General features: G+C 29.4%; 2 protein-coding genes across 4 annotated transcripts in view; both read left to right on the forward strand.

The window, feature by feature from the left end:
- Positions 1-3,407, forward strand: part of LOC129989319 (major facilitator superfamily domain-containing protein 12-like) — a 53,780-nt gene extending 50,373 nt beyond the window's left edge. For all 3 annotated transcript variants that reach the window (XM_056097771.1, XM_056097770.1, XM_056097773.1), the window contains exon 12: positions 2,215-3,407. In XM_056097771.1, the coding sequence (XP_055953746.1) occupies positions 2,215-2,309 (95 nt within the window). In that variant the 3' untranslated portion in view covers positions 2,310-3,407. The remainder of the gene's footprint in view (positions 1-2,214) is intronic.
- Positions 3,408-7,947: 4,540 nt separating this feature from the next.
- The window catches only part of LOC129989107 (uncharacterized), a 45,656-nt gene continuing 30,510 nt past the window's right edge, over positions 7,948-23,093 (forward strand). The window contains exon 1 of the mRNA XM_056097433.1: positions 7,948-8,083. The gene's annotated coding sequence lies outside the window, so the exon portion shown is untranslated. The remainder of the gene's footprint in view (positions 8,084-23,093) is intronic.

The following is a 23,093-nucleotide window of genomic DNA, read 5'->3' on the forward strand; positions in this document are numbered from 1 at the left end:
TTTAAATTTCAAAAAATAATTTAATAGAATAGAAAGAATTTAATTTTTTTAATTAAAGAGAATTAAAGAATTAAATAAATAAAGAATTAAATAAATAAAGAATTAAGGAGATAGAATTTCGATTCAAGTTTTTCACAGCTCTTGATGCTTGGATTTAATATACTAAATGTCTGAAAAGTATTAATAATAATAATCTTACAATTTATTAAATATAATGGTGAGACTTCATACCTTTAAATTTCTAAAAAGAATTAAAGGAATAAAGAATTAAGGAGATAGAATTTCGATTAAAATTTTTCTCATCTCTTGATGCTTGTATTAAATATACTAAATGTCTAAAAAGTATTAATAATAATATTCTCACAATTTATTAAATATAATGGTAAGACTTCATACATTTAAATTTCGAAAAATAATTAAATAATTAAAGAGAATTAAAGAATTAAATGAATAAAGAATTAAGGAGATAGAATTTCGATTAAAGTTTTTCTCATCTCTTGATGCTTGGATTAAATATACTAAATGTCTGAGAAGTATTTATAATTTTAAAATTTATTAAAGCTAGTGGGAGGGTCTCACTGAAATGCATTCTCTAACAAAGGTGTTTCCCTCCCTCTTTCCGTATAAAATACTGATCCTTGGAATAATGAATGTTAAAGGTGTTCATATTTTTATTTTCATAGTCCCGTATATGAGATTTTATGATTCATAGTATAATAAATGAAACTAAATATGCATTTTGGACAACTTTTTTCAATCAATTAAAATCAAAAAACAACAAAGAATTAAATTCTTAGAACAAATTTTTGACAAAGAATTAAAATTTTAGATTTTAATAGCAATATCACATATCGATTTTCAAAAAGACATCCAAAATATATATTCCCGAGATCTATTCAGTAAAAATGTTAGATTCAAGCCAAAGATCTATATTTCGTAACAATAGTTCGCCAATGCCATGCAGGTTATCCAAAGCCTAAACCCAGGTTCCCAGTTTTATGGGGAGGAGAGGGAATGAGACCTTTATTCGAGAATATGCGAGACAGTTTTGGAAAGACCGTGCGCTCTGTTACAACAGTATAAATATATTGTCAACCATACGTTGTAATTTGTTTGAGTCACGCATATTTAATATGCTTAATATAAGCGTGGTCTTTCCGATTAGGCAGGCGCAATCAAAAAGTCGCCAAATAATTTTGACTTGCGCCAAAAAAAAACATCGCCAAAACCTATGCCAACTTGCATACATACCTAACAGTACAAGTTTTTTTTTTGGCAACTTTCTTTTCGACTTTTCGCTAGCGCCCGGCTAACCGAAAAGTACCTATTTTAATACGATATGAAGTAAGCTCCATATTATCTAAAAGTTGTATCATGCGCCATGCCGCATACATGATGTAAAAATCATCCAAAATTCCTAATATGGCAGTCGTTGGATATAGATTTGTCACATTTAACATATAGCCATTTCTCGGGTAATAGGTTCCTAATAAAAGCAAAAGATGTTTTTCAAAATTCCGGATGGATTTCCAAAAAAAAAAAATTTTTTCATTAACTTTGGACCACATTGGAGTATAAAAATAATATTCACATCGTTTTAAAATACAAAAAAAAATTAATCCTTTAATCGCTACAACCTTATTCCCATACATTTTTTTTTATTTCAGCAAATTCGTCAAATAATTATTTTAGTTACTACGTTTTATAATTAGGAAAGTTGCGACAGTATTAAATACATCTTTGCGTGCGAATTTTCGCTGTTTTAACAGAGAATAATTCTAAAAAATTACTGACAAACAAATTAGGCCGAAGGCACAAAGTATTATTACGGAAATCGTTCTCGTTGATGCACGTTGACTTTAATACAACAAGCCTGGAAATGATAAACGACGCTTTATATCTAGAAAAGTTCGAAACATTTTAGGAATTCTTCTAGGAGAATCTACAGATCTCGACACCGCAAACAGATATCACCATAATTCTTATATTTTCCAGAACCTTGAATTTTTTTTCGTCAATTAGTCGCCACTGTTAGGGATCAATAACTTGGCAAATATTCAGTATCTATTAAGAATACCAGTAAATCTCTCCTTTTAGCGATGATATCAACATTGCAAGAAAGCAACATTGCAGATTTTTTTGAGTCTCTTTTACTAAATTATTAAATTCCTTTTAAATCTTTCTGTAGACAATCATAATCTTCATTTTTTGCAGGTGCCGTCCTGGCTCCAAAGAAAGAAGTCATCAATCACAGTTCTTCGACAGAAAGCCAACCATCAAATGAGAATCAGCCACTTCTACCACACTAGTTTCGTGAAGAATTTTCACAAAGTTGTTTCTGCTTTTTTTTTTCTATTATTTCCTTTGAATTAGACGAAGACTATTAAAACGGATGTCCAGATTAGCAAGCAGAGAAATAATATTATTTCAGAATTGAATCAATTGAGTATTTGGAATATTAAATGCAAACTGATAGCACACAAGAATTTATTTATTCATGGCCACATTGTTGTGAACGATGTAATAATATTTTACATCTGTTTTCAGATAGATGAATGTAGAGTTTTGCTTGGAAAAATATCCATATTTTACATCTGTTTTCAGATAGATGAATGTAGAGTTTTGCTTGTCAAAATATCCATATTTTGCATCTGTTCTCAGATAGATGAATGTAGAGTTTTGCTTGGCAAAATATCCATATTTTACATCTGTTTCCAGATAGATGAATGTAGAGTTTTACTTGGCAAAATATTCATACTTTACATCTGTTTTCAGATAGATGAATGTAGAGTTTTGCTTGGCAAAATATCCATATTTTACATCTGTTTTCAGATAGATGAATGTAGAGTTTTGCTTGGCAAAATATCCATATTTTACTTCTGTTTTCAGATAGATGAATGTAGAATTTTGCTTGTCAAAATATCCATACTTTACATCTGTTTTCAGATAGATGAATGTAGAGTTTTGCTCGGCAAAATATCCATTTTTAAAATTTCAAGAAAAACTCTTTTCAAATGAGAGCTTTAAAATGTGCTACGAACTTATTTCTGGGATTATTTTTAGCTGGAAGAACTTTTCCTTCCGTTTACTGCAGAATTGATTTGTTTTTCAATGAAAGACAAGTGCTTTACAATGAAATATTGTTTCACATTTTTTTACAACAGTTTTTAAGAAAGTTTACAGTAGTGTGTTGCCATTTGGGTAAACTTACAGATTGACACTGCTTCTTTAGACCTATGATTTTTACTATAAGAAGAGTATTTGAAGGCAATTTCACTTTGAAAAAACATCAAGCAGCAGGCTTGATAATAAGCTGAATGATAAAAAAAAATCTTTGTATTCTGTTCACGAGCAATTTAAACTAAAATGTGTTCAATAATTTACAAATATTCTGTGTTTTATATGTTAATGTATTAAAATATTGAATAAAAACTTTTGAATTCTTGTCTATTTGGAGGCTGATTAAAATATACAAGAAATGCTTATAAGAAAAAAAACTTAACAATTCATACCTTTTATTTGCACTTTCTAAAAAAATTAAAAAAAAATCTTTTTAAAAACCAAAGGAAATTTCTGTTGGAATAAGTATTATGTTTTAGTTTCAGTTTCAAAAAATATAAAAAATATATCAACAGTAATTGAACTTCCTTTACTGGTTCCCAGCCATTAAAGGTTCCAGTAAACCTTCCTTTATTGAAGTTTGGAGTGTATCTTATCAAAGTTTTCATTTGTACTATCTGGCCGTAAATCTATATTTTGAAACTCATTCCCAACAGAATTTGAGTATATTAATATGAAAATCTAGTAAATGGAATTAATCATACACTTTCTAAATAGTTGCAAAAAATGTTACCGAAGAAAAGTTTTAAAAAATTATTAATAAAAGTGAAAAAAAACATTAAGAATCTTATAAATTGACTTATTTAAATAGTCAAAAAATTCTTTCTAATGAAATTTTTTTTTAAATTTTAAATAAAAATGAAAAAGCATTATTAACAATATAAAGAAAAAAATTCACAGATGTTTAAACCTTCACACATCTTCTTTAATCTTTTATTCTTTTTATTATTTAAAAAAATGTCTTGATCATAGCAAATCGAGCGTATAAATCTTATATTCGCAACATACAACTGAAGCTTTTATTGATTTGGCAAATATTATAAATACAAAAAGCAATAATGTGCAATGGCAAAGTGCAAAATGCAATGGCAAAGTGTATATAAATGAATATCTCAACCTGGAAGGATTAATATGCAATAACAAAACAAATTACAAACTTGTCGCTCATTGAAAATCAAAAATAACGATTCGAAGTTTAAACTCAACCTGTTATAAGCTCTCAATGTCATTTCTTACATAAATAAATATCCCAACTTTGCACGACTTCCAAAAGGAAAAAACAAAACAAAGTACAACTTTGTTTTCCACGTAAATCAAAAATAATAACTGAAAGTTTAAATGCAACAGAGTTAGTTATATACGTATAGTAGTAGCTCCTCCAAAAACACGAACGACATCACGATTTTACGGTAATTCAACTGACTTTTTTCTAAGCATGTCTGTTGTAACACTTTGAGAAACTGCAAATATACGTGTTTTAAGTTCATCAAGTCAGTTAGTAGCGGTAGAATAAACACCTGCTAACCTTGAAGATTTCTAAATAATTGTGTCTAATTTAAACTTTCAACTATTCTCTTTGTATTCCGATGAACAACAAGGCCGTTTTCTTTTTAAAAAAAGGCCTTGCAAATTTGAGATATTTATTTGTGTATATCCTTTATTTTATATATCAGAAGTCTGATTGCACAAAAGATTTACCTGAAATGTCACCTTCACTCTATTCTACCTCCTGAATTTAAACTTTATCTGGGATCAAATGTTTTGTGTAGTCTGTTCACCACTTAGTTTGTCGACTTCTGTCATACCGTTACTGATTTCTACCAAGTCATTGGATACATCCATGAAAAGGCTTCGACCACAATTTCTATTCATTATGGAGCTAAGTTCTGACCATAAATGATGATGTTTGATTCCTGATACATATCATCATCAAGAGAAAAACCCGATTGGATTACAGAATCAGCCTAATCAAAGAATGGCTGATTAAAGGGCATTCATTGTATCGTAATGCATCAAATTTTGGCAATATCCCTCTGTATAATTAAATCTTGCTAAGAAATTTGGTTTAATGACTTTGTATGAAATATTGCAATTTGATTCGTGATTTAGTTGCATCTGAATTCGAACTTTCAGGAATATTTTCAGAAATAATGACGGCTCCCTTGAAAAAATTCGAATTACAACTAGATTCGAACTTTGAATGATATTCTCAGGAATAATTACGGCGATTCTAATCTTCTATGATCTAGCGTATTTAAAGAAATCTATGATTCTAAGACTAAAGATAAAAGAAATCTTTTGTCAGCTAAAGCAAGCTCCGAATATCTGAGATATAACCACCTGAGATAAAGTCTGATTTAATACCATCATATTTCACTTTATGGGGGATTTTGAGAGGAACCAGACCACATTTTTATTTTTCTAGCAAGAAATCTGGAAACTCTTACAGCAACCATCCCAACTACAAATAGCATTTCGTTGCTAAAGTGCAACCGTTTTTGAAAAATAATGACAAATATAAACAACAAGATAATAAACAAATATAAACAACAAGATAATAAACAAATATAAACAATCTAGATAGAATTTTAAAATTAAAAGCTAGCCATGAATTTATAATAAACAAAATATAAACAACAAGTCTTTATAATAAACAAAATTTATAATAAACATTAAAAACATCATTCTTCTAAAGTAAAAACACCACCTCTATCTGTCTTCTAATAAGGGGGAAAATTTCAATCAATATCAGATTACATCAATTTACTGTAAATTTTCCATATAAAAGAATTACAAACAAGAGAAAAATTCTATGATACAAAATTTTATATGAAAAAGAAAATAATTCACATGTACTTTCGGTTTTATATTATTCCTATTTTTGTGGTTAGCTTTTAGTGCAACAATTGTGTAAAAATAGTTGCAAAAGCACTCCATAATAAGAGCGATGTGTTTTAATGCATATCCTAAAAGCTATCGAAGTTATTTTTAAAGCCAAGCTTTATATTTTTATTCTTTTATCCTAGAGAAACCAATTACTTAACAGCATCGATTTAATTCTTCAGAAAATTAGAAGACAATAAAAATAAACGAATAATAAAAACTTAGACAATAGAAACTAGACTAACAACTTACAAAAGAACAGAATTATAATCTAATTTGAACATCTCATTACATAATGTATTAACTAAATATGTACTAGTTTAGACAGATAAAACTGCTGCAAAGAACTCTATAACATATTAATTATATGAATAGTTTCGTCATTAAATATCGAAGCTAAGTTTTACAAAACACAATCTAGATAGCGAAGTCTCATCAATTTCCTTCATAAATATAAAGTAAAATGATTCCACATTCTATATTATGTTCTTACTCGTCGATTCAAAGAACATCTACTTAACTTGAGGACATTAAAATTAAAGAGTGATGACCCAGCCATAATTATTATGATTTCATCGCCATTAGCTTATCAAATTGATCATTTAAATAATGGAAGTAATAGAATGAAAAAAACTAATAACGTATGTTTTTTTTCTTTGTGTCTCTATTATGCGTTTGTTTATTGAAGGCTTCTGTTAGGGAGTTGCGAACATACAAACAGGTGGTTGTCATGGGCACCGTTTCTGTGTCATCTGCTTCAATGACCAGAGAATCGGGGACCGTCTGGCAAGTAAGAGAATAAATTACTTCCATTTGTCAATCGTTTGCTGATGTTCTAAATGACAAGGATATAAAACCCTCCTATTCGAAACTGCAAATGCGACATCTGACACAACAGATAATAATGTAAGAGATAGAAGATATATGCAGTTGGATCATACAACTAAATGAACAAGTAAATAATTAAAAATTTACAAAAAATAGAAAAAAATGTTACAGTATGTTTTAATATAATTAATTCTTTCCTTCAGATTAATTATTCCTTACCTTTGGTTATATTAAAAGGATAATATTCGAGTGTAGTAAAATTTAGGTCGAAAAATTCAGAAGTTTGTTTAAAAAAATTAAAACTTTGTAATTATTTTTTATTAATTTATTCATATGCAAAAACTTGAAAATAATTATAAAATAAATATGGACTGTTCTAGTTAAATAAGAAGTCTTATTATTTTAATAATACGGAAAGCATATATCACCACAATTATCAGATTTTTACAAACTGTTTAAAATGTTTTTCATTTTGATTTTTTTTTGGTAAACAATAATATATATGATGAATTTTATGATAGTTATTATTTCGAATCTTTTCTGTTAAACAGCTAAATCAAAAGTAATGATATTCGATATTTATGAAATCCTCAAACATATTAAGACAATTCGTTTCACTAATATTTATAGTGATTTTATGTGTAATTTCTGGTTTCAAACTAGTTTGAATAAACTGGCATATATTAACTATTTTTAAAGCCATCTCCTTCTTCATGCCATTTTAAAATGTAAATATTTCAATCAATTCATACATGTATTAATCACTTTTCAAAACAGTCTCCTTCTTCATGCCATTTTGATATGTAAATTACTTTTCAATCATACATACAATTCTAACATTAAATCGTGAATATTTAAATCAAAAATATTTAAATTTAATTTAAGTTCTTACATTGAATCATCTTAACGTAAGAATCTTTAAAAGCTCATTTTGTGTTTTACTGAGTCAGAAAACTTGTTAGTATTTGTCATTAATAGCAATGCATTCACTCATAGAATTCCGCGTAATTTATACACCACCCCTGATTCAATTCAAAACAAGGTATCCACCAATCGCAACGCTTGCGTTAAACAAAGTACTTCCGAATAATGTTCCGAACAAAATTTACAGTTAAACGAAATCGGACTTAACGTCCGATTTAAGACGGCTGATATTTAAGTGATCATCTCAAAAACACATTCGCTATGGTCTGACGGTGAGAAATGTGTTGAATTTGTGTTAAAAACCCCGACTTAACAGAGCTTTCCTGCTGTACGTATATTTATTCGATAGATTTTTTTCAGAATAGAGAATATAAATGGTTTATTTAATTCATTATGGTTATTGAGGAAATATAATAGACTTTTTTTCATACTGGTGTGTGAACAAAATTAACTAGAGCACAACTGAATAAATAATGTAGCTTAAATACATAATGTTACATCAAAGATGCAAAGATTAGATTATATTCTTTGTTATAAGTATTTTTTTACTATTATACTTGAATAATATAAAAACTAATTATCGATTTTGTGCAACATCTTCATCGAAATGAAAAAATTATTGTGATAAATGCACTTATTTTTGCTACAAAAAATTATTTATTTTCAAATTTATCTGAGAACTTCATATAACAAAATAAAAACATTTATGGATTTTCCATAATATTGTCGCTTAAATCAAAACGCTCCATGATTGCATTATTACATGATATTACATTATTACATTCGCATTATTACATGATATTGCATTTTAAAATTATTCTATTTATTATTATCTTTATGTATAAGATATGTTAAATGAAATAATTTGTCAAAAAAGTAAAGATTTTTTTTATATTTTTCTATTAATTTATTATCGTTTGCTACTTTGTATACATTCTTTATTATTTATTTTATATTTATCATTTAAAATAATTTTCAAAAAACTCTGTTGAAAATTTTTTTCTCATAATTATTTTTTACTATTATAGTTAATTTTTCATTAATGAATAATTAAGCAAAGTATCTTTATTTAAAATTTGTAACCAAATGCACTATATGAATTTTAAAATTCTAATATAGAAATTACTTGCTCAAACTTTCATAATACAGAATTGCTTATACAGTCAACTTCAAGTGAAGCTTTTGTATTTTTTATAGTTTATATCCAATGGATCACTTTTTTTTAAAAAAAAATCTTTAAAATTATCAAAGGAGCTCTGCAATAGGTATGAGCAAATAATTTTAAAGTAAAAGTGAATTATATAAATTAAAGTTTAATAAATATTTAAATGCGAGTTAATCTTTGGATTTTTTTCCCTTCTCTTAAATATAAAAAGATAGTAAAACTTCGAACTTTTAAATTTTCTCTTTAAATATTTTTTTTATTTTATTAATTTTTTACTATCATTTTACTTTTATAGAAAAAAAATTATGCTTTTAATAGGATTAAAAGTTTTTGTTTTTCTCATTGCATAATTGGTATAATATTTCTTGGTAATTTGAAGAAATTTTTCACTTTTTTTGCACATAAATATATTCTATTAAAAACATTTGAATTAAATATTATACAAATAAAATAATATGCAATGTAAAGAATTTTTTTTTTAAATTTAGAAAATTTCCAGTATAAAATTAAAATTAATATGGCAGCAACTCATATCAAATAAATGTTGATTATTTTCAGCTTAATCAGTTTAACTTTTAAAAAAAATTTCTAGTATATACTATAAAAAAAGACAAAAGCGTATATGTTAAAACATTATCTTTTTAATTATCTCCAACTTTCACAAATGTTTATTCATTTTTTGGTTATTTTTCAATCATTTATCCTGATGGTCAGATTCATTATTTTATTGATTTAAATTTTTGATCAAAGAAATTTGTATAAAGTCAATAATTTTCACAGATCTTTAGAAGTTTTTCCATATTCAAAAAAAAATCCTTTACAATTTCAAATATTTAAGTCACGGTTTTAAAACGTGATTAAATCCAGGTCCCTTATGGAACCTTGAAAAATTTTACAATGCATTCTTCTTGCCCATTCTTTGCCATTTTTATTGAAAATTTGTTTGATAAGAAAATTTGACTAGAATTAACTTATTCATCATTTTATATTGAATTATTTTTTAGTTATTAATAAAACGAATCAACGATAAAGAGAATTTTTTAAATTGATAATATATATATTGGAGATAAATGTATTTTTAGTTTATTTCACCATTAACTCTGGTTTGTGAGATATTATAGTAGCATTATTCACATTAAAGTATGTTTAGAGTATAAGCTTTAAATTAAATTCTTTTCTTCATCAAATTCTGTAAACCATTTCAATTAAATGTAGGAAATACACAGCAATATTTCCATAGATCTACAACAGCGTAATTAAAATTAATTTAAAAGAAGAATCAAATAAAAAGAAAGGAAAGGGTTATTTTGTTCCATTTCTTAAGTTTCTTTTGGTTCACATGCTTGATTTGATTTTGATTACATAGCTTTTTTTCAGATCCAAGCAGTAATCTGATAGCATATGAGTATCCGTCTTTATGTTGTGGTGAAGTTTTTTGCCTTATTTCTCTCTAGCAGGGAAATGGCTTAAATAATTGTGAAAATAATGTGTATACAAATTCTCTTTAAAAGCCAAATTGTCTTTAATCATCAAAAATCCGAGCCTTAAATATGTCTGTATTTATTTCGTTCGTATGTAAAGCAAGGGCTATCTTGATCAAAACCTTCATAAATTGTTTTATTAACCTTAATTTCATATAAATCAAAATTTACTCCTTCCCACAAAGCACAGGGAATCAATACTAATAATAAGGCGACGCGGTACTCGGAAAAATCATCAAAAAGTCGAAATTTTTTTATTGGCTCATTTGATAAATTGGGTCTTTCAAAATGTGCCTGCAAAATTTTAGAGCTGTAGTTTTATTTTTTACTAGCCGCCTTTGGCGACCAGCCGGTTCGCCAATCTTAATGTTCGTTAAAATTTTAATAATTAAATATTTTATGCAATTCCAACTTTAATAGATTCTTCAGCAAAATATTTTAAAACTTCAAATTTTGATTGTCATATAATTCACTCATAATATTATAAGGGCCTTCAGTCATAACGTGATATGTATCTCTCTCATTTTCTGTTACCCCTCGTAGAATTTATGCTTTAAATTAAAGTGTAAAGGATTAATCTGCAATTAATATAATAATATTTTTTTACTGAAACAAAGAATTTTTTTAATAATATGATTACTGATAATAGAGTCACTGAGCGTTTAAACTTTATGGGCACTAAAGAATATCTTTCTTAATTTATGTAATATCTCAAGAATTTGTCAACAAAATTTTCTCAGATTCATCATGAACGGATCGATTCATTAACAATGTTTCATTTTAAATGCATAAAACACTAAGAAAATAAAATGAATCGCTTAAAATAATCGGTCGAAAACAGGTTTAAAAAAACTACTTAAAAAACGATGTACTTAAAACTATAAGCATATATAAAAAAATATATAATTAACATAAATACAATTTAATTACAAAAGCATGCAACTAACCTAAAAATAATTTAAATCATTGAAAACAGGTTAAAAAAAACTACTTAAAAAACGATGTACTTAAAACTATAAGCATATACAAAAAATATATAACTAACATAAATACAATTTACTTACAAAAGCATACAACTAACCTAAAAGTAATTTAAATCGTCCGTTGATAATGGTTGCCATGCCAACAATCAGAACACAGTGCGCAGGCGTGAATTTTCTTCGCCTTTTATGGTAATGCAAATGCGTGAATTTTTCTACGCCAGTTGGGGTAACGCTATGCAGATTATACATTTTTAATTTCCTTTATTCTGTGTTATTTTAATTCAAAAGTACTTCAGAATGAATCTGAAACATGGATTAATTAACAATGTTTAATTTTAAATGCATAAAACATTAAGAAAATAAACAGAATCGTTTGAAATAATCCGCCGTAAAATGTTAACCCTAGCCTTATTACTGTTGGGAGAAAAAATAACTAAAGCCTTACTCATTTGGCGGTGGGGAAAATGGAAGATTTTTTTGGCGGAAAAGTTGGCGGTGGGGAAAATGGAAGATTTTTTTGGCGGGAAAGTTAGTTTTTAATGAATAATTAAAATTCTAATTAAAATTTCAAAAAAAGGGACCCCAGGTGCACATTCCCGACCTCTAAGGTATACATGTACCAAATTTGGTAGCTTTATGTCAAATGACCTGGCCTGTAGAGCGCCAACACACACACACACACACACACACACACACATTGAGCTTTATTATAAGTATAGATTAAGTTATTGAAGAATTTTTGATGCATGAAAGAGAGTAAACAATATTGCCACGCCCACTTTTCAGATTCAAAAACCTGTAAAAGTAGCTCATTTGGCCAAAATATTGGCAATTTAGCAAAAGCTTGCATCAAATGATCTATTAGAGCGATGTATTCGGTGCAAGACTCAAAACTCCAATGAGACTCTCCATTGTGCCATTTGGAGTAAATGCTCAAAAGTTACAACTGCATCGACCAAGAAGAATACCAGAAATAGAAAGAAGAATAGCAAAAAGAATAACATGAATGTACATTTAAACAATTTTGATAAGTGTATTAATTTTTTTAATGTGTTATGATAAAAATTTATGAAGCTTTGATCTTTCGCTAGTTTTTTTTATATCTTCAATATATAAATATAATATTTTATTTCAATACATTTTTGTATTTTTTTTATCTTTAAACAATTCAAAATAACTTGAATTATTCTTTTTAAAAGTTAAAGGCAAATTGGATAGATCCTATATTATGATTTAGATAAATAAAAACTATAAATGCATTTTTCTCCATGTCGTGTTTTTACTTATATGTTACATTTCGAAAGCCTAAGGCTTTCTTAAAAATGGAGATAGGGGTGTGAAATTTGTTGTGAATGTTCAGAAATATATGTTTTATAAAACTTAGTATAGAATTAGCTTTAGGGGGTGTAGTAATTTTTTAAAAAATGTTCAAAGTCAGAATTTCTGCTTTTTTCAGATTTTTTTGTGTTTTTTACAATAAAAAAAAATTATAAAAAATTAAATATTGTTGGTAGGAGAAAATCCATAGTTGTATGTAGCATATTAATAGCTACTTGGAAAAAAAATCTTCATATTTAAAAAACTTTTAAAGTTTTTAAAAAAGCTCAACATTTTAACAAAAATTTAAATTTTTAAAACTTTTTAAACTTATTTCAAAAAAAATTTTATGTGGGAATTATAGAGCACTATTTTACATAAAATAAAAGTAAAATATAATTTTAAACATTAAAATTTAAAAAAAGAAATTTGAAGTACCATGTCGCTTTAAACACAAATAATAATCAATGTAAAGCATATCAATTCAGTAAATACAAGTAAGTACTGTATGCATATATCTAATATAAGTAATATAGTATATTCGAATATGCTACATCCATGCATGTAATGGTTAATTATAACTGTATCAAATCCACATTGACAATTAACATTTTTTTTTTTTTTTTTTTTTTTTTGCAAAAAAAAAAAAATGATAAGTAGAAAAACTCCCATGGTCAGGGTATGGTTAAGAGCACCTTTTTATGTGGACTCTGGGCAGCAGCCTGTAAAACCTAGACAAGATCATTCTGTTTTGCCCGACTAAGAGTTCACGAATGACGTTCAATTTTTTTAATGAGATAAAAATTTCTAGATCCATAATTCATTGGAATCCATAATATTAGGATTCTGAAGTCCAAATGCAGTCGTCTACGGGTACCATAATTCGTCGGAAAACGTTCAATTTTTATATGTTTAACTTCCTACATTCATTCATATAATGATTAACAATATCTCTATCAAGTTCACAATGAACAGTCATTGTCCTTATGCAAAAGCTCTTTTTAATAAATAGAAAAGCATCCATGATCATGGAGTATACTATAAATTGTTTTAAGTCAAATTTGGTCAGCCGCCCGAAACCATAGGCCAAATCTTTCTATTTCGTCCGACTAAATGTTCATGAATTTATTTTTCAAAGAAGATTTTTTTTAAAAATTCTAGATGCATAATTCGTCGGAATCTATTGTTACGAAATTTTCGGGGTTCGTTTGGATAGTGGGGGTTATATGGTGTGAAAAACGCTCAATCACCAGGCGGCAGTAGAAAATAAAACAACGACGTTTATTTACACGAAGACACACAGGACAGCACAAAGACGACAACTATATACAGCACAGAAGACGATTATTTTCAGCCGAGACGTGCAGCATACAACAGCATACACAGCAGCATATAAAACTCTACTACAGACAGTAGCACACAGCTTAGTTCAGCACTAGCTTCACTCCGTCGCTGCTCCGCTTATTTCTAGAAGGGCAGTCCTTTATCGTCGGTTCCGACTACTCTGCCCTAGCAGCTGCAGCCGCCTCCTTTCCCAGGAGGCGGGGCTAGAAGCCTCTCAACCAATCAGAAACGTTCGTGGCGTATCTCGGTTCCTACTGGACGGATCGGGAAAATTCTCGATATTTCGGGAATAATCTATTTTGGCGCCATAGTCGCCAAGTTTGTCGCCAAGCTCTGGAACCTCCGACGCGACCCCGGACTCCGTCCAGTACAGATGACTGTAAAACATTCTTTCCGAGGGTGGAACCAACTATGCTGGGAAGCAGCATTACAGATTCGTAACACTATAATATCATGGATTCCAACGTTCAAATGCAATCATCTAAGCGTACCATAATCCGTCGGAAAATATTTCGTTCTTATACCTTTGAACATGCTACTTCCAAGCATGTGGTGATCGACAATACCTCTAACAAGCCCACCTTGACAATCACCCTCTTTTCGCAAAAAGCGTTTATAATAAATAGAAACTCTTTCATGGTCCATAGCATCTTTTTATGTCGATCCTAGGGAGCAGCCTGAAGACCAGGCCACTCTTTCATGGATTCATGAAATGTTCAGGGATGACATTTATTTTTCAAACAATTTTGTTTTGTTTAATCGCTCTTTTCTCATTTATTGGTTCTGTTTGGCTCTACAGTTTCATAGACACAAATATATTTTGTGCAGCTCCTTTGCAGATCCGGAGAAAGCTAAGTATTTTTAAATCCGCGCAAACTACTCTTATTAGCTTGTGAAGATGAATCTTATCCCGGACCAAATCTATAGTACCATAGTTTTCCTTCATTAATTATATGATTTCTTATATAGCAACAGATGCTAATACCCTTCATCTATTGAGGAAATAACTTATTTCTTGAATTTTAGATATTTTGTAGTGTAACCAAACTAAATACCAGTATCAATCAGCTGGAGTGGTCTCACCAAAACTTTCTCGTATATCTATCTATACTTATATAAAGCTCAATGTGTGTGTGCGTGCGCGCGTGCGTGTGTGTGTGTGTGCGTGCGCGCGTGCGTGTGTGTGTGTGTGTGTGTGTGTGTGTGTGTGTGTGTGTGTGTGTGTGTGTGTGTGTGTGTGTGTGTGTGTGTGTGTGTGTGTGTGTGTGTGTGTGTGTGTGTGTTGGTGCTCTACAGGCCATACCGTTTGAACTACAGCTACCAAATTTTGGTACATGTATACCTTGTAGGTTGGGAATGTGCACCTGGGGTCCCTTTTTTCTGAATTTTTAGTTAGAATTTATTAATTAAAAACTAACTTTCCCGCCAAAAAAATCTTCCATTATCCCCAGCGCCAAACGAGAAAGGCTTCAGTTTTTTTTTTCTCCCAACAGTAATGAGGCTAGGGTTAAAATTTTTCGGCGGATTATTTCAATCGGTTCTGTTTATTTTCTTAATGTTTGATGCATTTAAAATCAAGCATTGCTAATGAACCGATCTTTCAGATTCATTCTGAAGTACTTTTGAATTAAAATAAAACAGAATAAAGGAAATTAAAAATTTCTAATCTGCATAGCGTTACCCCAACTGGCGTAGAAAAATGTTTAATTATTAAAATTTTAACGAACATTAAGATTGGCGAACCGGCTGGTCGACAAAGGCGGCTAGTTGTCTAATAAAAGTGCTGCCTTGCCTTGTAGGAAATGTCTTGCATGGAATTGCTATACACTAGAACATTAGACTCTGGCGTGAATTTAGATTTTTGCTGAATTTATATAGATTCTAGATATATCCCTGGCATACGGTTAATAGTATCTGAAAATCGGGTTTGTGCTTTAAACGGATTTTTCCAAACTGATTGGAAAAAAAAGACACAGAATTACACTTGTAGTCACAAAATTCCATATCAAATTTGATATATTTAAGTCATTGAGGCTTTCAGTTACAGCTTTTATATGTTTCTAAAAATACAGATCAACAGGCTTTCAACCCGTTGTTGAATATGACTCCAAATTTGACGGATGTCTACAATAGAGATATTAAATATGTGTTTAGTTCTCTTCGTTTTGTTAATCGTTTATCGTGTTACCCTTTAAAGGGCCATTTTTTTCTAGTCATATTATGTTAAAATATTTTTAGACTTGAAATTAGAATAAGAAAAGGGATTCATTTAGCTTATTAGATAAATTTAATTTGATTCATTAATTCATTTGTTTAATGAATAATTAAGTGACAAACCGAGACACATCATTTTGTGTGAGATAAAGAACTGAAGCATCTAAGTTTCTGTATTTCTAAAAAAAAATGTGTCAGAACTGATGCCAACCTACATAATTTCATACAAAGATTGATAAATTTGGTGGGAAGCATACTTCCCACGGCCTTGGAAAGGGTGAACTTAAATTCAGAAAGTCGAACAGACAGACTTTCCCTGGACTGATTTTGCATTAAATTTCACAGGAATCTGAGAATTTGGAGTAAAAATCATATACCAAATTTCATCCGTTTAACTCAAAGAGTTTTTGAATTATCTGTATCGCAGATAGACAGGCAGACATTTTCTAAAAATGGGTTTTTCGAACTGAGGGAGATCTAAAACGCGGAGATTCGTCTAAATTTCGAGTTGAAATATTTTGATGATTACTATACTTTTTTATACTAACTATAGCTGATAGAGAAAAGCTGCTTCTGTGTTTGAAACAAACACGCCCATTAGACTCAAAAACGGAAGAAAAAAAAATTGTTGGCCTGTGCAATAAATGTAGCGGTTTTTTGGGTTTTTTTTTTTTTTGTAACAAAATGTCATCAAATCATGTATATAAGATTATTATTAAGTAAATCATATCGAAACAAATTTAAAATTTAATATGCAATGTATAGTCTTTGTTTGTAATGGCAGGAATAATTCTTTTTCTCAATGAAATGGACCATTTCTTTCTTAAATAAAGTAAATATATTTCTTACATCAGAGCTTAATTTACAGATTTTATCAGTTTTTAGATTTTATTCAATACATTTATATCTTTTTACCATTTAAATCAAATTCATTTTTTTCAACATTTATCTTCTAATCTTAAATATTTTTCCTAGAATTTTTAATATAACAAAAGCAGTAATAAATATTTATTAAATGTTATATTACAGACATTGTCTAATTATCTTTATATTCTCGTTTCTTACCCTTACTAGGATACTAGCCGCCTTTGGCGATTAGAAGCTTTGCTAAAATGCTAAAAGTTTTAATTAAATTTCTCATATGTAAATTGGCCTTAACAGATTTGTCAATAAAGTATTCTTAATTTTAAAATTTTGATAAGGTATGCATCTGGTACCATTTTAGAAGCCTTGTTCACGATGTGGTCCAATTTCTTAATTTTCAGTCGTCTAACCTAAAAATTTAAATTATTATTTTACACTGGAAATGTTTATACTTTAACTACCCCTATAAATTTCTGACTGAATCAAAATAAATCTTTAAAAAAATATATAAGAATTGAAAGTAGAATCATTCAACATTGATGATACGTAATATCTGAAAAGAATTTTTAATAAAAAAAAATGTTCTGTTTCAATAAAAAATTATTCAATGTATTACAATAAAAAAGAAAACTTCAAGTTAGAATAGTAATAATATTCTTTTATGCATTTAATTATGTTACATAAATGCAATATATAAAAAAAATGAAAAAAAAATCTTTTTTTAATTTCATTGTAGCTTAGCTTTGAAGTTAAATATTAAGTGTGAGTACAACGAAATTCCAAAAGTTTTATTAAAAGAACGCTTTAAATATGTTTTAACTTAAACACAAAACTCAATATGAAAAAGTAACTCGAAACTTTAAATCTTTATCATCAACATTCTAAGAAAACTAAAGAATGAAATATTTGTAGCAGCAATGAAAAACGATTTGATTTAATGTAATTTGGTTTTATTAATGTTCCGTTTAAAAGCAATAACTATGTCTATAACTAAGTCTATGTTGGAACGGACCTCGTCATTTTTAACCGTTCAGATGGCACGTACGAACCTGAACGATTGGGTTTAATAATAATAAATGAACTATTATTGATACATGTTCTTTAAACATTTTTAAGTTAATTAAAATTAGACAGGAAATTTTATGACATCTAAATTAGTAATGTTAGAAAGATAATTTTGTTTTGTATTTTAAGATGATGGAAAAATCCATTTAGTGCTATCATATTGTCGGAAGTTTTGGTGGTAAAATGTCAAAGTGTTTAGATTTATAATTAATTAAAAATTTTCAAAAGTTACTCTCAGATACATATTCCGATGTTTCAAACTTTATCCATACCAATATTCGTTGATTTAGAAGACTCAAAAATTTCTTCTTTAGAGCGCAATCACACACATTTTCTTTTTCATCTATACTTATAATAAAGCTCAATGTGTGTGTGTGTGTGTTGGCGCTCTACAGGCCAGACCGTTTGACTTACAGCTACTAAATTTGGTACATGTATACCTTGGATGTTTGGGAACGTGCACCTGGGGTCCCTTTTTTAATTTTTAATTAGAATTTTAATTATTAATTAAAAACTAACTTTCTCCCAAAAAAAATCTTTATTTCCTCATATAGGCTTTAGTTTTTTTCCTCACGCTAATGAATCTAGGCTTCACATGTTTTCCGCCGGCGTCCTGGTATAGGGTTAGCGCGTCTTTCTCGTGACCTGGGCGTTCTGGGTTCAGTCATGGTTGTTCTTCATCTGTTCTATCTGTGAGATGTGTGAATGTGCCCCCCTATAAAAAGGGGTTGTGCAAGTGAATGTGATGCGGGAGTAGCTAAGACGTACTCTTGGCCCTAGTTCGCGCTACTAAAACAAGAGACGCTCCCTTGGCTTAAAATCGTCAGTGAGCTTGTCTATGGCAAGTGCCATTATAAACAACAACAACATGTTTTCGGCCGATTATTTCAAACGATTCTGTTTATTTTCTTAGTGTCTGATGCATTTAAAATTAAACATTGTTAATGAATCGATCTTTCAGATTCATTCTGAAGTACTTTTGAATGAAAATAAAACAGAATAAAGGAAATTAAAAATTTCTAATCTGCACAGCGTTACCCCAACTAGCGTAGAAAATTCAGGCATTTGCATTACCATAACTGGCGTTGAAAATTCATGCCAGTGTGCATTGTGTTCTGATTATTGACAACTATTTTCAACGGATTCGGACTTGATTTAAATTATTTTTAAGTTAGATGTGTGCTTTTGTAATTAAATTGTATTTATGTTAGTTATATATTTTGTGTATATGCTTATAGTTTTTAAGTGCATCGGTTTTTAAGTAGTTTTATTTAACCTGTTTTTCCACTTATTATTTTAAACGATTCTGTTTATTTTCTAAGTGTTTGATGCATTTAAAATTAAACACTGTTAATGAATCGATCTGCTCATGATAAATCTAAGAAAATTTTGTTGAAAAATTCTTGAGATATTACATAAATTAAGAAAAATATTCTTTAGTGCATTAGACATTAGTGCATTAGCATTAGACAATAAATATATACCTATAGTATTTTTAAGCTAAAAGTAGCAAAGCAACGCAGTATAAAATTAGGTTAAAAATTGATTATTCGCAATCTATGCTTTAAAAGCTACGATTCCTCAGCAGAAATTTGAAAATCCTTTTTATATTATCTTCCCAATTATTTGCATTATAAACGGCTAAATCCATCAGTTAATGCAATCACTGGAAAGATTGCATTGACTTAAAGGGGTTGCAAAAAATACAAACAATTTTATTTGTCATACAGGGCAACGTATAATTGCATATTAAATAACAAATTCCATGTTGCTTTCTGGTATAAGAAGTATAATCATAGTCAAAACATTCGAACTCGAGATTCTTACGAAAAGCCACATTTTAGACCTCCTTGGGTTCGAAAAATACATTTTTGGAAAATGTCTGTCTGTGACAATATAAATCAAAAACGTTTTTGAGATTGAATTTGATATATGATCTTCAGATCAAATTTGTAATTTCTAACAAATTTTGAGCAAAATCCATAAAACGTTAATACGATAACTACAAAACAAAGAGAGTTAGATATATAAAATTTGGTACATAGATTTAACATCTATAGAGTAGAAACCTATCAAATTTTGAACCGAATTCAACAAAGAGTTAATCGTTTTCCAGTCTACACTTTCAGAAATATGTAAAATTTGGTATGTCATTTTGTGTCTAAAAATGAAGCTCTGTGTAAAGTTTTTGTTTCAATCGCTAGGGATAAACGTTGTAATGTCTTAATCTAGACTGATCAAATAACGAAGTAGAATTTCCAGACAATTCTTTATTTTACAGCCCAAAAGAACAACTTGTTCTAATCTTGATTAAATAAATAGTTATTTACACTTGTAGTAGGAGACACAACAGTCGAAGGTTTATCTTGAAACTCAGTTCTCCATCAATATGGAGAAGCAACAGCACAGGGAACTAACAGGTTGTTAGTCAACGCGACCACTCCAGGACTTCTCGGACTCCGAACTCGTGGCGTAGTAGAGCAGTCTGTCTCCAATTCGTTTCTTCTCCTCTCCCTAAAAAAAATCTCCGCACTTTATTTCGGCGACAATCTCCGCCTCTTAATTTACATTGGTCATTTGAGCTCTCTTTCGGCCAATCGGGGGAAAGCAATATGTTCCCTCAGCGGCGCCAATCGGTCGTAGGAAGGTCCTTTTAGTGATGCACCTTTCATAACTGACTATTCTGAAACACGGAGTTATCATAGTCCTTTCACAATGAAAAACATTTAGCATCCAGATGTTTGGACACCCCTTTCTCTTTGAAGGTACTATCAATATCTCTTGGACGAGGAATTCCCACCTGTGGTCTTTCACTGTAGTTACTAATGGACAGATGCGAAACCACCCAGGTGAAAAGATCCACCATCTGGCTATCTCGAGGAGTTTAGTAATTAACAGCGACGACACAGCTGGCTGTAAATGTCTTATCAGTACTGGGAAACGGGGAATGTTACAACGTGTTTAAAACACAAATCCGATTTTCAGATACTATGAACCGCAAATCAAGGAGTAAGGGAAACGAAGGGAGGAGATAAATAAAATTCGATACACAGATTTAACAGCTATAGTGTAGACACCTGTCAAATTTTGTGCCATATCCAGCTGCAGGTTGACTGTCTGTCGGTCTGAACTTTCATAAACATGTAAACGCGATCATTCAAAAACGCCATGTCATTAATATATCAAATTTGGTATGTGATTCTGTGATGACAAGTGCAGTTTCGTGTCGAATTTTTGTTCCAGTCGGTCGGTTGGGGAAAACCCGTCTGAAACTTAAATTCGACTTTTGGTCGCCATTGACGCTTGCCAGGGATCAATCGCCAAATAACTCGCCAAGGATCTCAAGAATGATTCAGTAAAAGAGCTAAATTCACGCCATAAATTAGTATGTCATTATTATTGTACGCCAATGCCATGTAAGATGTATATATATATATATATATATATATATATATATATATATATATATATAACGAGAAGAAAATTTTAAGATGCTTGTTTCGTATAACTTATCAAATTGAATATTTGAAACACTGAATCATAATCACTGAAAGCGAAACAGATAAACTGTAGACAACCTACGAATTTTAATTCATTCAATTTAACCGAGTATGAGAACTATTAATAACTTTCTTCTAAGAAAGTTAAAAATTCAGTAAACATGATAATAAATTAAAAATCTTAAAGAAGAAATTTTAAAAAAACTCTGAAGCAAAATGTTGTAGAATAAAATTGTTAAAAATTTAATTCGGTTTTTTTTAAATTTTTTTATTATTATTTTTATTTTATCGTTAACCTTCTTCCCTCCTAAGATCATTCGAGTTCAAGTACCTAAAAATAATGGAACATCCGAGTTCTTCTTTCAAAGATAAAATAAAATTTCCAACTCTTCCCCTCAAAATTCACTATGACATGCCGTGTTCTTAGAGGGCTGATATATAAAAAAAGGCTCCGCTATTATCTAATGGCTATTTTACAAATGTTTACTTCAGTATTCTTTGAGTGTTCTCAGAAAAAAAATCCCTGCCTCCTAAAATGATAAGCGCGAGGGTCTGTAAAGAACAAAGCACGCACCATAGATATTAAAACAATCACTCAAACGAAAGAGAAAAGATATTTCACAGTGATATCCAGATGTCTTGAATTTCTGCCATAAATCCGTTGAATGGGCTTTTTGAACCTTTCAGTATTAATAGAGTTAAAATTTACTCTTTGTTTTATAACACCGATAAACGGCAAATTAAAAATGTGTATAATATCGTCACAACATGCGTGGTTATAATACTAGGAAGTATGGAAGTATTGTTGTTGATATGCTTTAAATAAAAAATTTGAAAAAATTATAAATTGTTTTAATAGAAATATTTTTTTTTGGCTTTTAAAGCGAAATAAGAATGGTATTTATGCAATAATATGCTCCAAATATTATTGAGAAAAATCTTTCAAAGCATCCATTATCCAAGAAATAACTACGTTCCAAATTTAGTAATTCAAAGTCCAACGATCAGCCTTGTAGACCAGTGTGAACACTTGTAACGATGGCAGATAAATTCATAATACTTACTTAAATAAGGACTATATCAACAGGAAATGTAAAACTATAATACTGAAAACAATAAAGAATAGTGTACTAGCGCATATATACTCTGTATGCGTGGTAGCGCGTATTTGTGCACTGCAGATCCACAAACTTTAGACCTAAAACTAATAACTGGTACAGGTTTAATTTCAAAGTTGGAAATTTACATCTCGGAAAAAATTTCTTTTCATATTTTGAGAAATTAAAAACTAAAGAAGATTTTAACATGTTCCCATGATAATTTCCGGAAATATTATTGCATAAAAAAGATTTTTGCACTGCTTTAAAATTCAAAAAGTTTCTTTTCAATTATAGCAATTTAATTG

This window comes from Argiope bruennichi, chromosome 10, assembly GCF_947563725.1.
Source record: "Argiope bruennichi chromosome 10, qqArgBrue1.1, whole genome shotgun sequence".
Lineage (NCBI taxonomy): Eukaryota > Metazoa > Arthropoda > Arachnida > Araneae > Araneidae > Argiope > Argiope bruennichi.